A 15,890-nucleotide genomic window follows, 5' to 3' on the forward strand; every position below is an offset into this window, starting at 1 on the left:
AGGAGACAAGAGGGAAGGAAATATCAGAGGAGAGATAGTAGGAATGGCAAACAGAACTAGAGGGATGACGTGTGCACAGTCTGCCTTTCTCCAGGCCACGGGAACTCAGAAAACAGAAAATTAGCTGTTCTTACAAATAATGCCTGTGGTTAGTGACTGTCAGGCACACAGTTTAAAATTTAACTCCAGATGTCAAAACACATCCGAGTCTGAGAACACGGAGAACTTTGTCACAATAACTTCAAGTTCAAATAGCAAAGCCCACACAGAATTTCTTTATAAAATCATCTCTTCTCCCTTTTCTTGTCTCCCTCTCTTGCAAGATATTTAAATTTTATCTGTACAATTTCCCACCAACTTACAGCATATTCTACTGCAAGTGTGAACCTAACATATTTGCATCTTAGATGTCCTGGTTTGGTTTTGTATAATTTCTTTTTCTTTCGCTTTGTCATTTCCTTCAAGGATACCTGACATGGCTGATCTAATTGTAGAACAGCAGTCTCATTAATGTGCAATAATGACTTGGAGACCTGTTTTAGATAACTATATTTGGCCAATTACTATCTGAATAAACCTCATAAAGACCCATCAAGGATATTGGAAGAGAGACTAGGAAGCACAATTCCTAGTGACAACTGACATGTGAGCTAATCATCCCCTAACCGGCTTTCTCAGTTCCCACCCTTGACAACACACACTCCCAGGGGCAAGGGCTCCGGAGAGGGGAGCCTGGGATTCCTTCAAATCTTCTAAGAAACAAAACAAACAAAAAAACACCACAGAAGCATTTGTGTGGTTTTGTTTCAAAGACTTTATTTATTCACGAGAGACACAAGAGAGAGAGGGGGCACAGACACAGGCAGAGGGAGAAGCAGGCTCCAAGCAGGGAGCCTGATGTGGGACTCGATCCCAGGACCCTGGGGTCACACCCTGGGCTGAAGGCAGGTGCTAAACCACTGAGCCACCCAGGGGTCCCCTCACAGAAGTATTGGAAGCTAGCTCCTACTCAAGGAGAGATTAAATCTTACATATTTGCTCCCAATATTTTGTATTTCCTACTAAGATGTGTATACACCTTTTAGGCTGATTTTCCTGTTGTCTCTTACAGTTAATTTTCTTTTCCTTCCTAAACCACTCAAACTAGAATCATGGATATGAAGATAACTGAGATCAAAGAAGTAATCAAGTTCCAATTAATTAGAAATCATTTCTGGGATAGGTAGGACAGCCTCTGTTTAAATACTTCCTTTTTAAGGAAGACTCTTGGCTCTAATGACTTGGGGAAAAAAAACCAGCAATTAATTTTAGTCTAGATTTACTATGTGCCAGACCCTGTGGTTAAATGAGCATGTTACATGTGTCACCTCGATTAACCTCATAGTGAAACTTTGAGGGATGTTTCATTGCATCCATTTTAACTATGCGAAAACTAAGACTTGGAGAGGTTAAGGCACTTGCCCAAAGACACACAGTTGTCAACTGACAGAAAACCTAAGACAGACACTTGAACCCAAACCTACAACTTTTATTCACAGCCCTTAACAATGAGACCTCTCTGTCCCTCTTCTGTAGGTCGGTCCTTCAAATATTTGAAAAGCATCCAAGCAGCATTGGCACTGTGCTAGGTGTTGTCCCGCCCCCCCCCCCCCCCCCCCCCCCCCCCCCCCGCTTTCCTTGGCAGAATGGAGAGGAATGTGTGTGCTAAGTCCAGGCCCTGCAGACAGAGGTTACCTATGGGTAAGAAGGGAAAGCCAGGCCTCCAGTTTCCCAGGCGGGACATCACAAATCTTGCACTTCCTGGCCATCTTATCTCTTCTGTCTCACTCCACCCTTAATATCTAACCACCTGACCTTAGCAGTGGTCTCTCCACATTTCTTAGTCACCAAGAGGGCCCGCTCTTCTCCATTCTGATGCCCAAGGACCTGTGACGAAGCCTGAACTAGAGCCACTGCCCTCCAAGTCCACAGAGCAAACATCCTACTATAGGAAGGGGGGAGGGGCGCAGTGGGACCCACATCAGTTCCCCTCTGCTTACAGCTCACACAGAGAGCTACTGCTCACACCCTCAACCCCACTGACTTCCCAAGGAGGGTTTATACTCTGAAAAAAATATTTTTTAATTACATTCAGACAGTGATTTGAAAAAAAAAAAGAAAAAACAGCTCTGAGGTTAAGTTTAGAAATACTCATTTTTATTAAACAATGGTCCTGCAGAGAAGAGCTGTAGAGATCTTTCTCAAGTACCTGCAGATACAGGTAGGATTTAAGGAGAGGCCTCATTTTCCCACTTCACCTCAGTCAGGTGGTACTGCCAACACTGAGGGCAGCAAACAACTAAACATTTAGGTCTGAGTATTTTTATATTTTTTTGTCATATTTTCGGAAAAATCTTGAATTTTGGGCACTGTTATAAATGAAATAAGAACAAAAAAGGATTATACATTGGTCTGGTTCTTAAATAATTTGCAAGACAAACTGCACTCATGTGATTTGCATCAAATGCCTATGGGCAGTTGCAAAGCAACATTATCAAGAAATATAAAATTATAAAGTAGAAGTCCAACACCTAAATGTTAACAAGGAAGATGCCCCCCCCCAAAAAGAAATCTTTGCAAAATTAGATGTGAGAAATTAAGTTCTTCCAGAGTTAAGTGTCAGGGATAAGTCTGCAGGGCAACAAGAGAGAAAGATGATGAGGCTGCCCCTGTAGGGGTATGTAAATACACAGGAAAATGAGTATGGAAATGAACTTCAAGGAAAAGAAAGTCTTTTTTAAGAAAGCCTATAAATAAAATGTTGGATTCCTTTTTACCTGAATTTACCAGTTGCTGTTCCATCACTCCACAGCCAAGAACTTCTAGCCATTCTCCATGGAAGTTAATCTCCATCTCGTAGGAAGGATGAGTAAAAGGAAAGTAGCAATCTACCCATCTAATGTCCAGTCCTGCAAAGATACCAAAGAAAAAGAGACCGTGTTAAAAGACACTCTATCCTTCCTTAGATCAAGCCTGCCCTTTGGCTAATGACAACAATTACGACATTCTGAGTAAAATAAATAGTAAACAAACTCATTTGCAACATGTTAGGAGGAGGCAATAAATCTTAAAACTTGTGAAAAACTGGGCATGTCTTTTCCAATATGAAAAACACTTTGTGCAGCTCCAGGACCCTCTAAAACCAAATCAATCACTTGTCAAATCCCTGCAAACACCTGGTAGAGGGAAAAAATTAGGTCAAGATCATGGGAAAGCAAGTGATTCTGCTAGTTCTATAAGTGAAAATGGTATCTTTTCAGAGTTAAAGAAAAAAGAGTTTTACTATATATCCTGCAAACTTACTTATCAACAATATGACAGTTTAGGATAAACTAATCAACTGTTGTTTCTCTAAGTATGTATATTAATTTTTTAATTAGATTTAGAAGAACGAATAAAACTTAAATAAGATCTATCAGATAAATGTAAGCAAAACATACTGAAAGTCAAAACATTTTGTTCTACAGAGGAATGACAAATATTCATTCACCTGAAAAAACAAACTATTACAGCCTAAATGCTAGAATGAATTTCTCAACAAGCAATCATGAACATAGCGCTCATAAACAATGATGTTATTAACTAACAAAGGGAAAAAGTAATGAAGTAAAAACAACGCCTGCAAAAAGCAGAAGTCATTACAAACAGGAAAACCAGATGAGAAGGTTACCTGGTAGCTAGATGCCCACGGTGAGAAACACAGGAGAGTGGGCAGCTAACAAATTATCTACAGGCTCCTGCCCGTGCTCCGTTCGCTTTGTGTAATGATGTTTCTCTTCTTCTTTAAGCAACACTTCTGATTCCATTTCTCCATGGTAACATTACCTCCTATGAATTGAAAACACTGCCTTTTCTCACCCAAGACTATCTGCATTTTAAACCTTGTGGGAATCAGAATGTGAAATGAATTTAAAAAATAATAATAACAAATTTTTTTCCATTTATTGAGGACTTACTCTGCCTCTGTCAGCCCACTTCACAGGTAGGGAAAAAAATGATTAGAAAGGTCAAGTGTCTTGCCCAAAAGGCATACAGCTAGCAAAAGACTAGGCCAAACCCAGGTCAGCCCAACTCCAAAACTGCTTCTCTTAAAAATTAAAATGTAATTCCTACCCATCAAAAGAAGCTATTTCAAGAATCAAAGAGGACATGGGAACAGAATTATCAAACACGAGAACCTCCCTTATGCCCCAGATGACAAAGGACAAGGGAGGCTTTTCTTTCATTGTTCTATTTTAATTGCCTTTATTTTCCTACTTACCTGCTGTCTATAGCAAGTGATAGCTGATTTCTGTTACACCAGTAATACAATATTTCCCTCTTGTTATACATATGCTATAACAAACACTACACTGCACATATATACATCCACAACCTGATAAACGTTGACAACGTGTATACATCCATGAAACCAACACCATGATCAATACAATGAATATATGCATCACCCCCCAGAAGTTTCCTAGTGTCCTTTTGTAACCCTACCCATTTGCCTGTTGCCCCTATCTCTTCTCCTCACCCCTCACACTCTTTGGCACCTGCAGATCTCCTTTCTGTCCCTACAAAGGAGTCTGCATTCCCTAGAATCTTATAACAATAGAATCATAGAGCATGTACTTTTTTTTCTTTTGGTGCGGCTTCTTTCACTCCAGCAGAATGATTTTAAGTTTCAACCATGTTGCACATAATAGTTCCTTCCTTTCTTTTTAAGATTCTATTTATTTATTTGAGAAAGAAAGAGAGCACATGCTCAAGAAAGAGCACGAGTGGGGAGGGGTGAGGAGGACAGAGGGGGAAGCAGGCTCCCTGCTGAGCAGGGAGCTCCACACTGGGCTTGACCCCAGGACCTCAGGATCATGACCTGAGCCAAAGGCAGATGCTTAACTGACTGAGCCACCTAGGCACTCCTAGTTCCATCCTTCTTATTACTGAATAGATTTCACCAAGTTTTTCTAACTGGGGAAAAAAAGCTGATCCTGTTGCAGGCCATTGGAGAAGTGTCTTCAGATCCCCTGAGTCCTTCTGACTTTTCTATATGGAAGCTCCTATGTGCAGAGCAGGTGCTTATCTGCCACTATGTTCTGAGAAGAAAGTAACGTACACCTGTGTGTTTGCCCATCTTTGGGCCAACAATCCCCTACCAGATTTTTTATTACAAAGCTACAGAGGCAGTCCTGCTGGCAAACGGAAATGTGTGAAGCACTGGGATATATAACTGAGTGCAGACGGACAGGCAGATAAACAATTTTTATCATTCCGTTTTGTAACTCCTGGCAGATAAGCACAAATCACCTAGGGAAAACAATTTAGAAAAACCAATTTTGTTTACATGGCTTGGATCAAATTCTACCAAAAGCAAGATGAGTACTCAGGGCTAACACAATGATTTCCATCATCACATAATTAAACATCACCTGGAACAGAGTTCTGTGAGGTCTACACAAATTAATTTTTCTTGCATATCCTTATTTTATTCCTTTGGACAAGCTAAATACATAGAATTTAGGGTTTTTTAAAGATTTTCTTGATTTATTTGAAAGAGAGAGATAGCGAGAGAGCGCACAAGCAGGGAGAAAAGGGAGGAGCGGGGCTCAATCTCAGGACCCTGAGATCATGACCTGAGGTGAAGGCAGATATTTAACTGATTGAGCCCCCTAGACACTCCACATAGAATTTAGTTTATATAGCTTTATACCTCACATCTGTAAAAACTTAAGTCCCAAAAAAAAAAAAAAAAAAAACTTAAGTCCCCCCTTAGTCACTAGTCAGAGCAAAAGAATATTTCAGATATTACTAAGCCCTGAAAATAACCACGAGTGTTAATTAAAGTTATTCTATTACCAGTTTTTACGAAGCCTAAACTAAATCCCTACTGCATAAGGTCAGTGGGAAGTGAAGCCTCCATAAAGACAGGATTCTCTCTCCACATCCATCTGAGTTGCTGGTGCTGACTGTGTCAACCTAGCACAAGAATTGCCCTGGAAAGTGATGTAAGGATATCACCCTTCTCTGGAAACCTTCTTTTACTGAAGGGTTTAGCACTTCTCAAAGTAGAAAAAATTATAACCTTGGATTAAAATGTTTTTAATGGTGAATGAATTCTTCAGATAAAATGTCCACATGTTGGTTGCATCAACCCTTGCTCTTTTGTGCTTTAAGACATTGGTCACCCTGACCCTGGGTTTCTTCTTGCTCACGTCTGTCAGGAGGCAAGAAAGTAATCACTCCACCCTGAAAACTCCACCCGCAGAGTGAGAAAATGCAGGGAAGTTAACCAAAGTACTTATGAATATATGAAGATGATTAGTATTACACATCTGTGGAGCAGAACCCACTGATAATAATATCACAGAAACTAAGAAAACACAGATAGCCAACGCGACTATAACATTTTTAAACCTCTTCACCTCCTTAGATCATTTGTTAAAAGTTTCCTTTTCAAATCTATATGACCTTGCAAAGAATGCCAAATCCATACACAATTTACCTTCTTTGTTCTTCTTTAAAGAGCTTCAGTGCTTCCTTCACAGCAACAGGCAAAAGTCAAATCTAAGAAACCCCAGTTTTGAGAAGCCTGTAACTCTACTTTAAATACAAATGGTCTTTATTTCAAAGTAAAGTCTATTAGTTTATGTGTAATTTTTGCCAAAATATCGTATTTTCTATAACTTCTAACAATTTAAATTTCAGTTACATTGACACATTAACAGTATTTTTTAAATCACTGGTAGTGTAATCATTTATTGAATACTTTTATGTCATACTCAAAATATGCTTTTCTTTTTTCTCCCCATAACCTCAAAATTACAGTAAGTATTAATATATTGGGTTGAAAATCATCATCAATCATCATATAGCTTGTATTAAAAGATGTGATTCTGGGGATCTCTGGGTGGTTCAGTGGTTTGGCGCCTGCCTTCGGCCCAGGGTGTGATCCTGGAGTCCGGGGATCAAGTCCCATGTTGGGCTCCTTGCAAGGGGCCTTCCTTCTGCCTGTGTCTCTGCCTCTCTCTCTCTCTCTCTCTCTCTCTCTCTCTCTCTCGAATAAGCAAATAAAATCTTTTAAAAAAAAAAAATGTGATTCTAAATAGCCAGCTAAAATCTTTACTAAGTTTGACTTATTTCACATGCCAAGTATCAGGAGTCAATTAAAAAAAAAAAATCCATGGGATCCCTGGGTGGCACAGTGGTTTGGCGCCTGCCTTTGGCCCAGGGAGCAATCCTGGAGACCCAGGATCGAATCCCACATCAGGCTCCCGGTGCATGGAGCCTGCTTCTCCCTCTGCCTATGTCTCTGCCTCTCTCTCTCTCTCTCTCTCTCTGTGACTATCATAAAATAAAAAAAAATAAAAATAAAAACTAAAAAGGTAAAAAATAAAATAAATAAAATAAAATGTTTAAAAAAAAATCCACTAAAAGCTATTAAAGAAGAGTTAAAGAAAACTCTTTAACACAAACTCTATTTTGTGTTACATATTTTTTTTTTTAAGATTCTATTTATTTATTCATGAGAGACACAGAGAGAGGGGCAGAGAGACATAGGGAGAGGGAGAAGCAGGCTCAGCCTGATGTGGAACTCAATCCCAGGACCCTGGAATCACGATCTGAGCCAAAGGCAGATACTGAGCCACCCAGGGATCCCCTGTTACATATTAATAGAGGAAAACTTATTGAAAACATGTCCAAATCATATGGATTCATTATGTATTAGGCCAATTTCTTATTGGGATAATAGAAATTAAATACACAGGTGTTATATATCTAATGGAAAATAATGCCAAAGTTTTTTCTTTTGTTTTTTGTTTGCTTGGTTGTTGGTTTGGATGTAATGATTTATTAAATCATATTTATAAGTGAAGCTCAGAGCATTTTAAAAATTGCCACAGGACTCTGCAAGACAATAGAAACTGTCAAAAATTATACAATTTAATTTTCAGCTGAGGACCACACAGAAGAAAGAACACCTAAGAAGAAACCAAACCTGATCCGAGTCTCAGATTTCTACCTTTCTCCTGTGAAACAGTAGGGAGATTAATTCACCTTTCTGAGCTTTGGCTGCCTCTTCTCCCCACTGGCATAATGCTGACTATCTCACCAGGGGTCTTCAGTACAGAACCTATGCGAGTCCAGGTTTTCTCAAATGCAGAGATCCTCTTTGGCAATCTGCGCACTCACTCTGCTTTCTCTCCTAAATGAGGATGCTGACTTTGTTCAAGAATGAAGAGAGCACGAAGTCAACTGGGACCTCAGGAATGATTAGTGAAAATTCCTTCAGCAAAGAGATGTGAGCTCCAGTGGGTAAGGGGTAGCAAGAAAACTAATTCTCTCCACTCTGGTGAGATATTATCTGCCCCAAACTGCCACAGGAAACCAGGGGCGTGGGAAAGGTGACCCTGCATCTCATTTCCTTTGTGCATCAGCCTCACAACTCCTGGATCCTTGGAAAACCACCTGGGGACATAATGAAGGGGGAAGGTGTGTGGGTCTCCCCCCACCAATCCCTGCCTGCTATGCATGTTGCATAACCACTCTGAAATGAAAACAGGGGTCATTCCACCTCCAACCCACCTTCATCACGTACCTCATTTAACACATTTCATTGCCCTGACTTATTGCTTCACTAAGTAAGGGATTCTTCTTCTGTTTCCCTTACTCCTTATATTTAAAGATGAGACTTTGCTATCAGAACCATGCCCCCCCCAAAAAAAAGAACCACGCCCTGGAGATATGAAAATCTAGATTTTAAAAGGTTGATGGCCCAAACCAGAGCATGTACCAGTGATTTTATATATCCTACCAAAGCTTCCCTCCACTGAAGCAGGTAATTTTTTAAATTGACTATACAAATATGCAATTAATAAGTGCTATTGGGCATTAATTTTTCAGCAGGTTCTTCCCTCAGTTGGCAGCAGAGAAATAGTAGAATATAGCGCTCTGATACCAGGGCTGCTACTCAGGCTTTCTACACAGGAAACAGCATGCATCCAAGGAAGGAAAGCAGGGTAGGGATAAAAAGGATGAAAGGCTAAAAATAAATTCTTAGAAAAATTAAGATCATACTATGACTAGAGTCTCACTAGGGAAATTACCTGGTCACCACTGTCAAAGTTTCCTGACAATTCCATCTTTTCTGTTTCAGTTTAATTGAATTAAGACCCACAGGGCAGCCCCGGTGGCAAAGCAGTTTAGCACCGCCTACAGCCCGGGGGTATGACCCTGGAGACCTGGAATCAAGTCCCACATCGGGCTCCCTGCATGGAGCCTGCTTCTCCCTCTGCCTATGTCTCTGCCTCTCTCTCTCTCTCTCTCTCTCTCTCTCTCTCTGAGTAAATACATAAAATCTTTAAAAAAAAAAAAAAAGACCCGCAGCCCTTTAAACTGAATACATAGCAAGTAGCTATATAGGCTTTTTTTTTTTCCAGATTTCTCAATATCTCTCTATTCTAAAAGCTTTCTTTAAAAAAATTATTTTAGTGTGCGTAGGTGGCTCAGTTAAGCCTCTGAATCTTGATTTCAGCTGAGGTCATGATTTGAAGGTTGTGAGATCAAGCCCCACATCAGGCTCCAAGCTGGGGTTGGAACCCGCTTAGAGTATCTCTCTCTCTCCCTCTGCCTCTCCCCATCCTTCTCTTTAAAAAAAAAAAAAAAAAAAATAGGGCAGCCTGGGTGGCTCAGCATTTTAGCGTCGCCTTCAGCCCAGAGAATGATTCTAGAGACCCAGGATTGAGTCCCACATCAGGATCCCAGCATAGAACCTGCTTCTCCCTCTGCCTGTGTCTCTGCCTCTCTGTCTCTCTCATGAATAAATAAATAAAATCTTTTAAAAATAAATAAATAAATAATTTAGAAAGATTATTAGGTAAATATGTTCATAGGGTTCAAAATCAAAATACTGTAAGAGGATACATTTTATATATGATAGACCACCAGTGACATCATCACAATGATCAAAATTTTTGTGACCATGTGAGGTGATGAATGTTAACTACATTTATCATGGTGATTATCTCAGAATATATACACATCCCAAGTCATTATGTTGTATATGTTAAACTAATACAACGTTGTATGTCAATTATATCTCAATAAAACTGGGGAAAAATAGGGCATATGTTAAGTATCACTGCATCCCTGTCTCCTGTTCAGTCCCCTCCTCTTGGACCCAGGCCCATACTAGGGCTGCCTTCATATCACCAGATATAAGCAAATACAAACATGTACATCTGTTTTCCTTCCTTTCTTATATAAAAGACAGCATTCTTGCACATTATTCTACACCAGGCTTTTTTCACTTAATGATACATTCTGGAGAACTCTCTACCTAAATACACACAGCACTACCTCCTCATTCTTTTCCTTACTCCTGCACAGTGCTCCAGCAAGGGGCTGTGCCATTTATGTAGAAAATCCTTACACTTGAATTATATTCATTATTCTGCTATGAACAATAGTGCTGCAACAAAACACTCTGTCAGTCAGAGAGTAAATGCTTTTATAGTTTTAATACTGTCCTCTATACGAGTTGCAATATTTTGTACTCCCATCGGCTCAATACTTTTTAAGAGGGCCAAGGCCACATAACTAATTAGTAAAAGAATCAAATTCAAGCTCAAGTCCTGACTAAATATTCAGGATCTGCTGGATGCTGAGACAAGACTACCCAGGTTTGGCGTCCCTGTGCAGCTCCCACATAGCCAACGCAAAAGCAGAGCACCATGAACAAGATTCCCAGGTTCCTGCTGAGCTCCTTGTCCTTGCTATCTGTTTGCATCTCCTATCTCTCCCCTAGCAAATGAGAAGAATATCCTCCGGAATACATAACCACATGGTTGGCAGAAATGAGGAAAAGGAAGCATAGGTAAGGTCTGAAGCGTCCATGTGGGAATATGAGTGTTGATTCCATTTCCAAAGCCCACTTCACAAGCAGCATGTTGTCATTCACCATTTACAATGAATTCCCCATCTAGGGCCTTACAAACCTGGCAATGCCATCACTGACTCTTTAGCATGCCATATATATCCTGTGTGTCCACACAGTGACGTATCTTTGAGTCCAGGATTACAGAATGCTAAGTGGAATAAAATCATTCCAACTATACAGTTAATGTTAAGCACTACCTTTTCCCTCTCAGAGAGGGAAAGAGGGTAATAAACTTCTCTGGTGTAGGACCTCCACAGCACACAGCAGAAGCTATTAGCACTATTTCAGCCACAGTGTCGCTCTCTGCTAAGATATTCCCAAAGGAATAGGGGAAAAAGAAAAGCCTAGCATTTTCTATCACCAAGAGTGTAACTGATCACACAGCTATTATCACAGTCTCCTGCTTGGTGGAAAGACTGGTATGGTGAAGTGTTGTTTTAGGTTTTAGGCTCTTGTCCTGGACAAGGGACACAGGAATCATTTTGACTAGGGCTTGGATCTGAAAATGTTAATATCATCTCTCCACCCCACAATGGGGTAAGAAATGGAGTGCAGCACCATTTAATGGCCCCTCCTTCCAAATCTGGCATGGGGTCAGAGGCACTAGGATAAGTGACTGGCTACGGAGGAAACAGAGGGAACAGCTTAACAGCAACCTGGCCTGGGGTAAGCCACAGCCACAGGCCCTTTGGACCCTCAATCATCCTCATCAACCATTCCCAAAGAATGGTACACAGTCCTTCTAGACAGAAGGCTTAGAATCCGCGCTCCACAAATCTGACCAAGGAGACATGGGTAGGTAGGTCATAATGTATGGAAAGAGCAATCATAGATCTAAGGATCAAATTCCAGCTTGTTTTAGCCATGCAAATTTCTTACCCTCTTTCAATGTCTGCATTTTGACAGAGTTTTGGTGATAATTAAATAAGGAAAAGTATGTAAAGAACCTAAAGACGAAATGGGTGATTTCTGAATTGAATGTCATTGTAAGTCAGGCTAAAATATCTCTCACCTTTTTATAAAAATGTGAAAAAAATAAACATTTCTAAATTGGATTCCTAAGGTAGTCAACATTTGCAGTTCATTTACTGTGGCACTATGCTGAATACATGCCCTCTTTAATCTTTATACTGATATAAGGCTGGCATAAACACTGCTTAATAAATAACTACTACTGCTCCCATTTTATAGAAGGAACAGTGATCACAACAGCTTACGTATCTAAGTTTCCAGAGTAAATGCCATTAACAGAATTCAAAACCAGGTGTCAGACAATAAAGCCCAATCCAGCACTCACTCCACTGGAGCAGACAATGAAAACTACACTCACCTGACTTTCCATGCAAAGTGGCTTCATAGGACCAAGATGACACCATCAGACTCCTTGTTTTTCTAACACATTACAACAGGTGTAATAAAAAGGAAAAAACTAACAAGGTATAGTCTACATTCAAAGGTAAGAGAAATACCTCCACAGGCTAGAAACAGAACAGAAATACAAAACCGTGAAAGAGGAGAAAGCACAGTGCTGATGGGTTCAGAGTCGACGCTCAGGAAAAGGAGCCCAGAGCCTGACTTCAGCAGGCTAGTGTACTACTGGCTTGGGATCTGAGGGAAGCTAAAAGCTTAGAGTCAGATGGTAAAATGGAATAAGCTTCATGCTCATAAAAGAAGAGTGATAAAAACTCACCAAATACAGCCTGGGGCAGGAGTTCTGAAGAGCTGTAGACTCAGAGATCCAAGCCATAGGTGTTGGATTGGCCACATCCCCTAAAACAGTGCTGGTTAGTATATCTAACAGATCTCTCTAAGTCCGTTCTGGATTTCAAGTCTAGAGAGCGAGGTGGTACCAACTGCAAAGCCACATAAGAGAGAGATAAGTAAAGCAGGAGAGGACAAGAGGCAGAAAAACAGAGAAAAGGAACAAAACAAAAACAAAACTCCTCCACTAAATAGGAAACTGCAAACCAAAATTCCAAAGTACATGAATAAATCTAATGCTAAGTAACCCAACCAACAAAATCAACATCAAACATGAATTCACTTCAGATGAGATTAATTTTTTAAAAACAACCTGATATTTTAGGGGTACCTGGGTGGCACAGTCAGTTGAGCATCAGACTATTGGTTTAAACTCAGGTCATGGTCCCAGGGTCTTAAGATCAAACCCAGTGTCAGGCTATGCTCAGTAGGGAGTCTGTTTGAGATTCTTTCTCCCTCTGCCCCTTCACCTTCCCCCCAAAATAAATAAATAAATCTTTAAAAAAATAAAACAACCTGATATTTTGAAGTAAGTATGTTTCAGGTATCTCTAGAGATACAATAAAACACAATTTATTGATGTGTCCTAAAAAAAATTATAAGGCAATCTTTTCATAAACCAAATCTAAAACAATGCAACTTTAAGATTTTAGCCATCTCCCTATAAAATTCTGCTTTAAGAAGGAAAACATCACGCCCCAGTTTCAAAGAATTCCTGTTACAAACATTAAACAGCATCAAAAAAGAAGCCAAAGAAAAACAAAGAAAGTGATGAGAGAGGTATGAGGAAAGGTATAGTTCTTTTTTTATTTTACAGTCCTCTATTTATGATTGTTTGACTTTACAGTGGAGTGAAAGCAATATACATTCAGTAGAAACCATACATCTAATTTTGAATTTTAAGATTTTATTTATTTGAGAGACTCCTAACTCTGGGAAACAAACAAGGGATAGTGGAAGGAGAGGTAGGCAGAGGGATGGGGTGACTGGGTTATGGACACTGAGGGGAGCACTTGAAGGGATGAGCACTGGGTGTTATATGTTGGCAAATCGAACTCCAATAAAAAAAATATACAAAAAAAATCATTTGAGAGAGAGAGAGAGCACAGAGGGAGGAAGAAAGGGAAAGCGGACACCCCACAGAGTGTAGAGCCTGATGTGGGGCTCAATCCCACACCCTGAGGTCATGACCTGAGCCGAAGGTAGATGTTTAACCAGTTGTGCCCCTAATTTTGAATTCTGATCTTTTCCCAGGCTCTTGAGCTGCTGGGCAGTCAACCATGTGATCATAAAGTTAACAACGGATACAGTTGCAACTATACTATACACTACAGCCACTCTGTTTTTCACTTTCACTGTTTCACAGTATTCAACAAATTACATAAGATATTCAAGACTTTTTCTTTTTATGAGATAGGCTTTGTGCTAGATGATTTTGTCTGACTAAAGACTGATATAAGTGTTCCGAGCACATTAGGTAGGCTAATCTAAGCTATGATGTTTGGTAGGTTAGGTGTATTTTTTTTTAAAGATTTTTTTATTTATTAGAGGCAGAGAGAGAGAGAGAGAGAGAGACAGGCAGATGGAGAAGCAGGCTCCATGCAGGGAGCCTGATGTGGGACTCGATCCTGGGTCTCCAGGATCACGGCGTGGGCAGAAGGCAATGCTAAACTGCTAAGCCACCAGGGCTGCCCAGGTTAGGTGTATTAAATGTGTATACCACTTAGGATATTTTCAACTTAAAATGGGTTTATCAGGGGATCCCTGGGTGGCGCAGCGGTTTGGCGCCTGCCTTTGGCCCAGGGCGCGATCCCGGAGACCCGGGATCGAATCCCACGTCGGGCTCCTGGTGCATGGAGCCTGCTTCTCCCTCCGCCTGTGTCTCTGCCTCTCTCTCTCTCTCTGTGACTATCATAAATAAATAAAAAATTTAAAAAAAAAAATGGGTTTATCAGGACGTAATAACATCATAAATCAAGGAAGTTCTACAATTAAAAGAAAGAGTAGTCAAAGTGTCAAATTAAAAAGAAAGACTTTTATGTCTGAACAATCGGGAATAATGAACCAGTTTTATCCCTCCATGTGAAAAACTAAAAACAAAACAAAACAAAACAAAAAGCCACACAAGACACTGGGCATTTGGTTACCAAGGGCACTGATCCCTGAGAAGTGAGCCCTAACATTTTCCCAACAGAGAACACAGAAAAAGCCCAGAAGTCCTCCCAAGTTGAAGAGACAGAGCTGAAAGTCTGAACAAATCAGGGTTAACTACCGTTCATAGGACATAGTGAAGGAGAGAAAGGGGCTGTCTAGACAGAGAACTCTGAAGATCTGGAAAAAAAAAAAAATACCCCTTTAGTATTCAATTGAAGACCATCAGTGCTTGAACCTACCCAAGGCCAGGGAACAGACAACGCAAAAATATGCTGGGAGCTCACGAGGATCAATAATGCTGGGAGCTCACAAGGATCACAATAATGCTGGGAGCTTAAATACTGCTAGTTCCCAACAGCCAAGTGGAAAACCTAATAATCAATGGATTATCAGTTATGCACTAAAAAGGGTCTCACATTGGTTGGAGGAAAAATTAACTCTGGATTGAAATCCTACATTGGTCTTGCCTAATAAGACCTAGCAAGAAGACCCAAAAGGATTAAGGTATTTCTAAGAATCCTGGAACAAACTTCAGGAATATTATGAGGAATACAAAAATACCATTACAAGGTAAAATTAACACTACTTGGCATTCCATAGAAAATTATCATACAAAGAAGAAAACAACAAATAGGAAAAAATAAAGAGCAATTCATCAAAAGATGACACAGAGGATATTAGTAGTAGGAAAAAGACATTAAAATATGCATGACAATAGTATTCAATATGTTCAAAAAGTTAAGGGAAAGACTGAAAATGTTAAGTAGATGTAACTAAGATATAAAAAGACCCTAATTGAAACAAATGAATGGGGTGAATAAGAAAGAAACAGTGGCTAGGAGAGCAGATTAGACACTGAAGAAAAATATAATTGGTGAACTTGAAGATACAGCAACGGAAACCATCAAAAGGAAGCACAGGAGAAAAAAACAACACTGACAGAAAAGTAAACAGAACACCTGTGAATTGCAAAAAACTTTCAAGTGGCCAAACGTAGATGTAAATGGAGTCCCCA

The 15,890-nt window shown here is 40.0% G+C and overlaps 1 protein-coding gene across 22 annotated transcripts in view; it reads right to left on the reverse strand.

Moving 5' to 3' along the window:
- FARS2 (phenylalanyl-tRNA synthetase 2, mitochondrial) overlaps positions 1 to 15,890 on the reverse strand; it is a 584,196-nt gene that overhangs the window by 394,165 nt on the left and 174,141 nt on the right. For 21 of the 22 annotated variants that reach the window (XM_072729194.1, XM_072729196.1, XM_072729189.1 and 18 more), the window contains one exon: positions 2,817 to 2,948. The exons of the other annotated variant lie outside the window; for it this stretch is intronic. In XM_072729194.1, the coding sequence (XP_072585295.1) occupies positions 2,817 to 2,948 (132 nt within the window). The remainder of the gene's footprint in view (positions 1 to 2,816; positions 2,949 to 15,890) is intronic. 22 annotated transcript variants of the gene reach the window in all.

Source organism: Vulpes vulpes, chromosome 12 (genome assembly GCF_048418805.1).
Source record: "Vulpes vulpes isolate BD-2025 chromosome 12, VulVul3, whole genome shotgun sequence".
NCBI lineage: Eukaryota > Metazoa > Chordata > Mammalia > Carnivora > Canidae > Vulpes > Vulpes vulpes.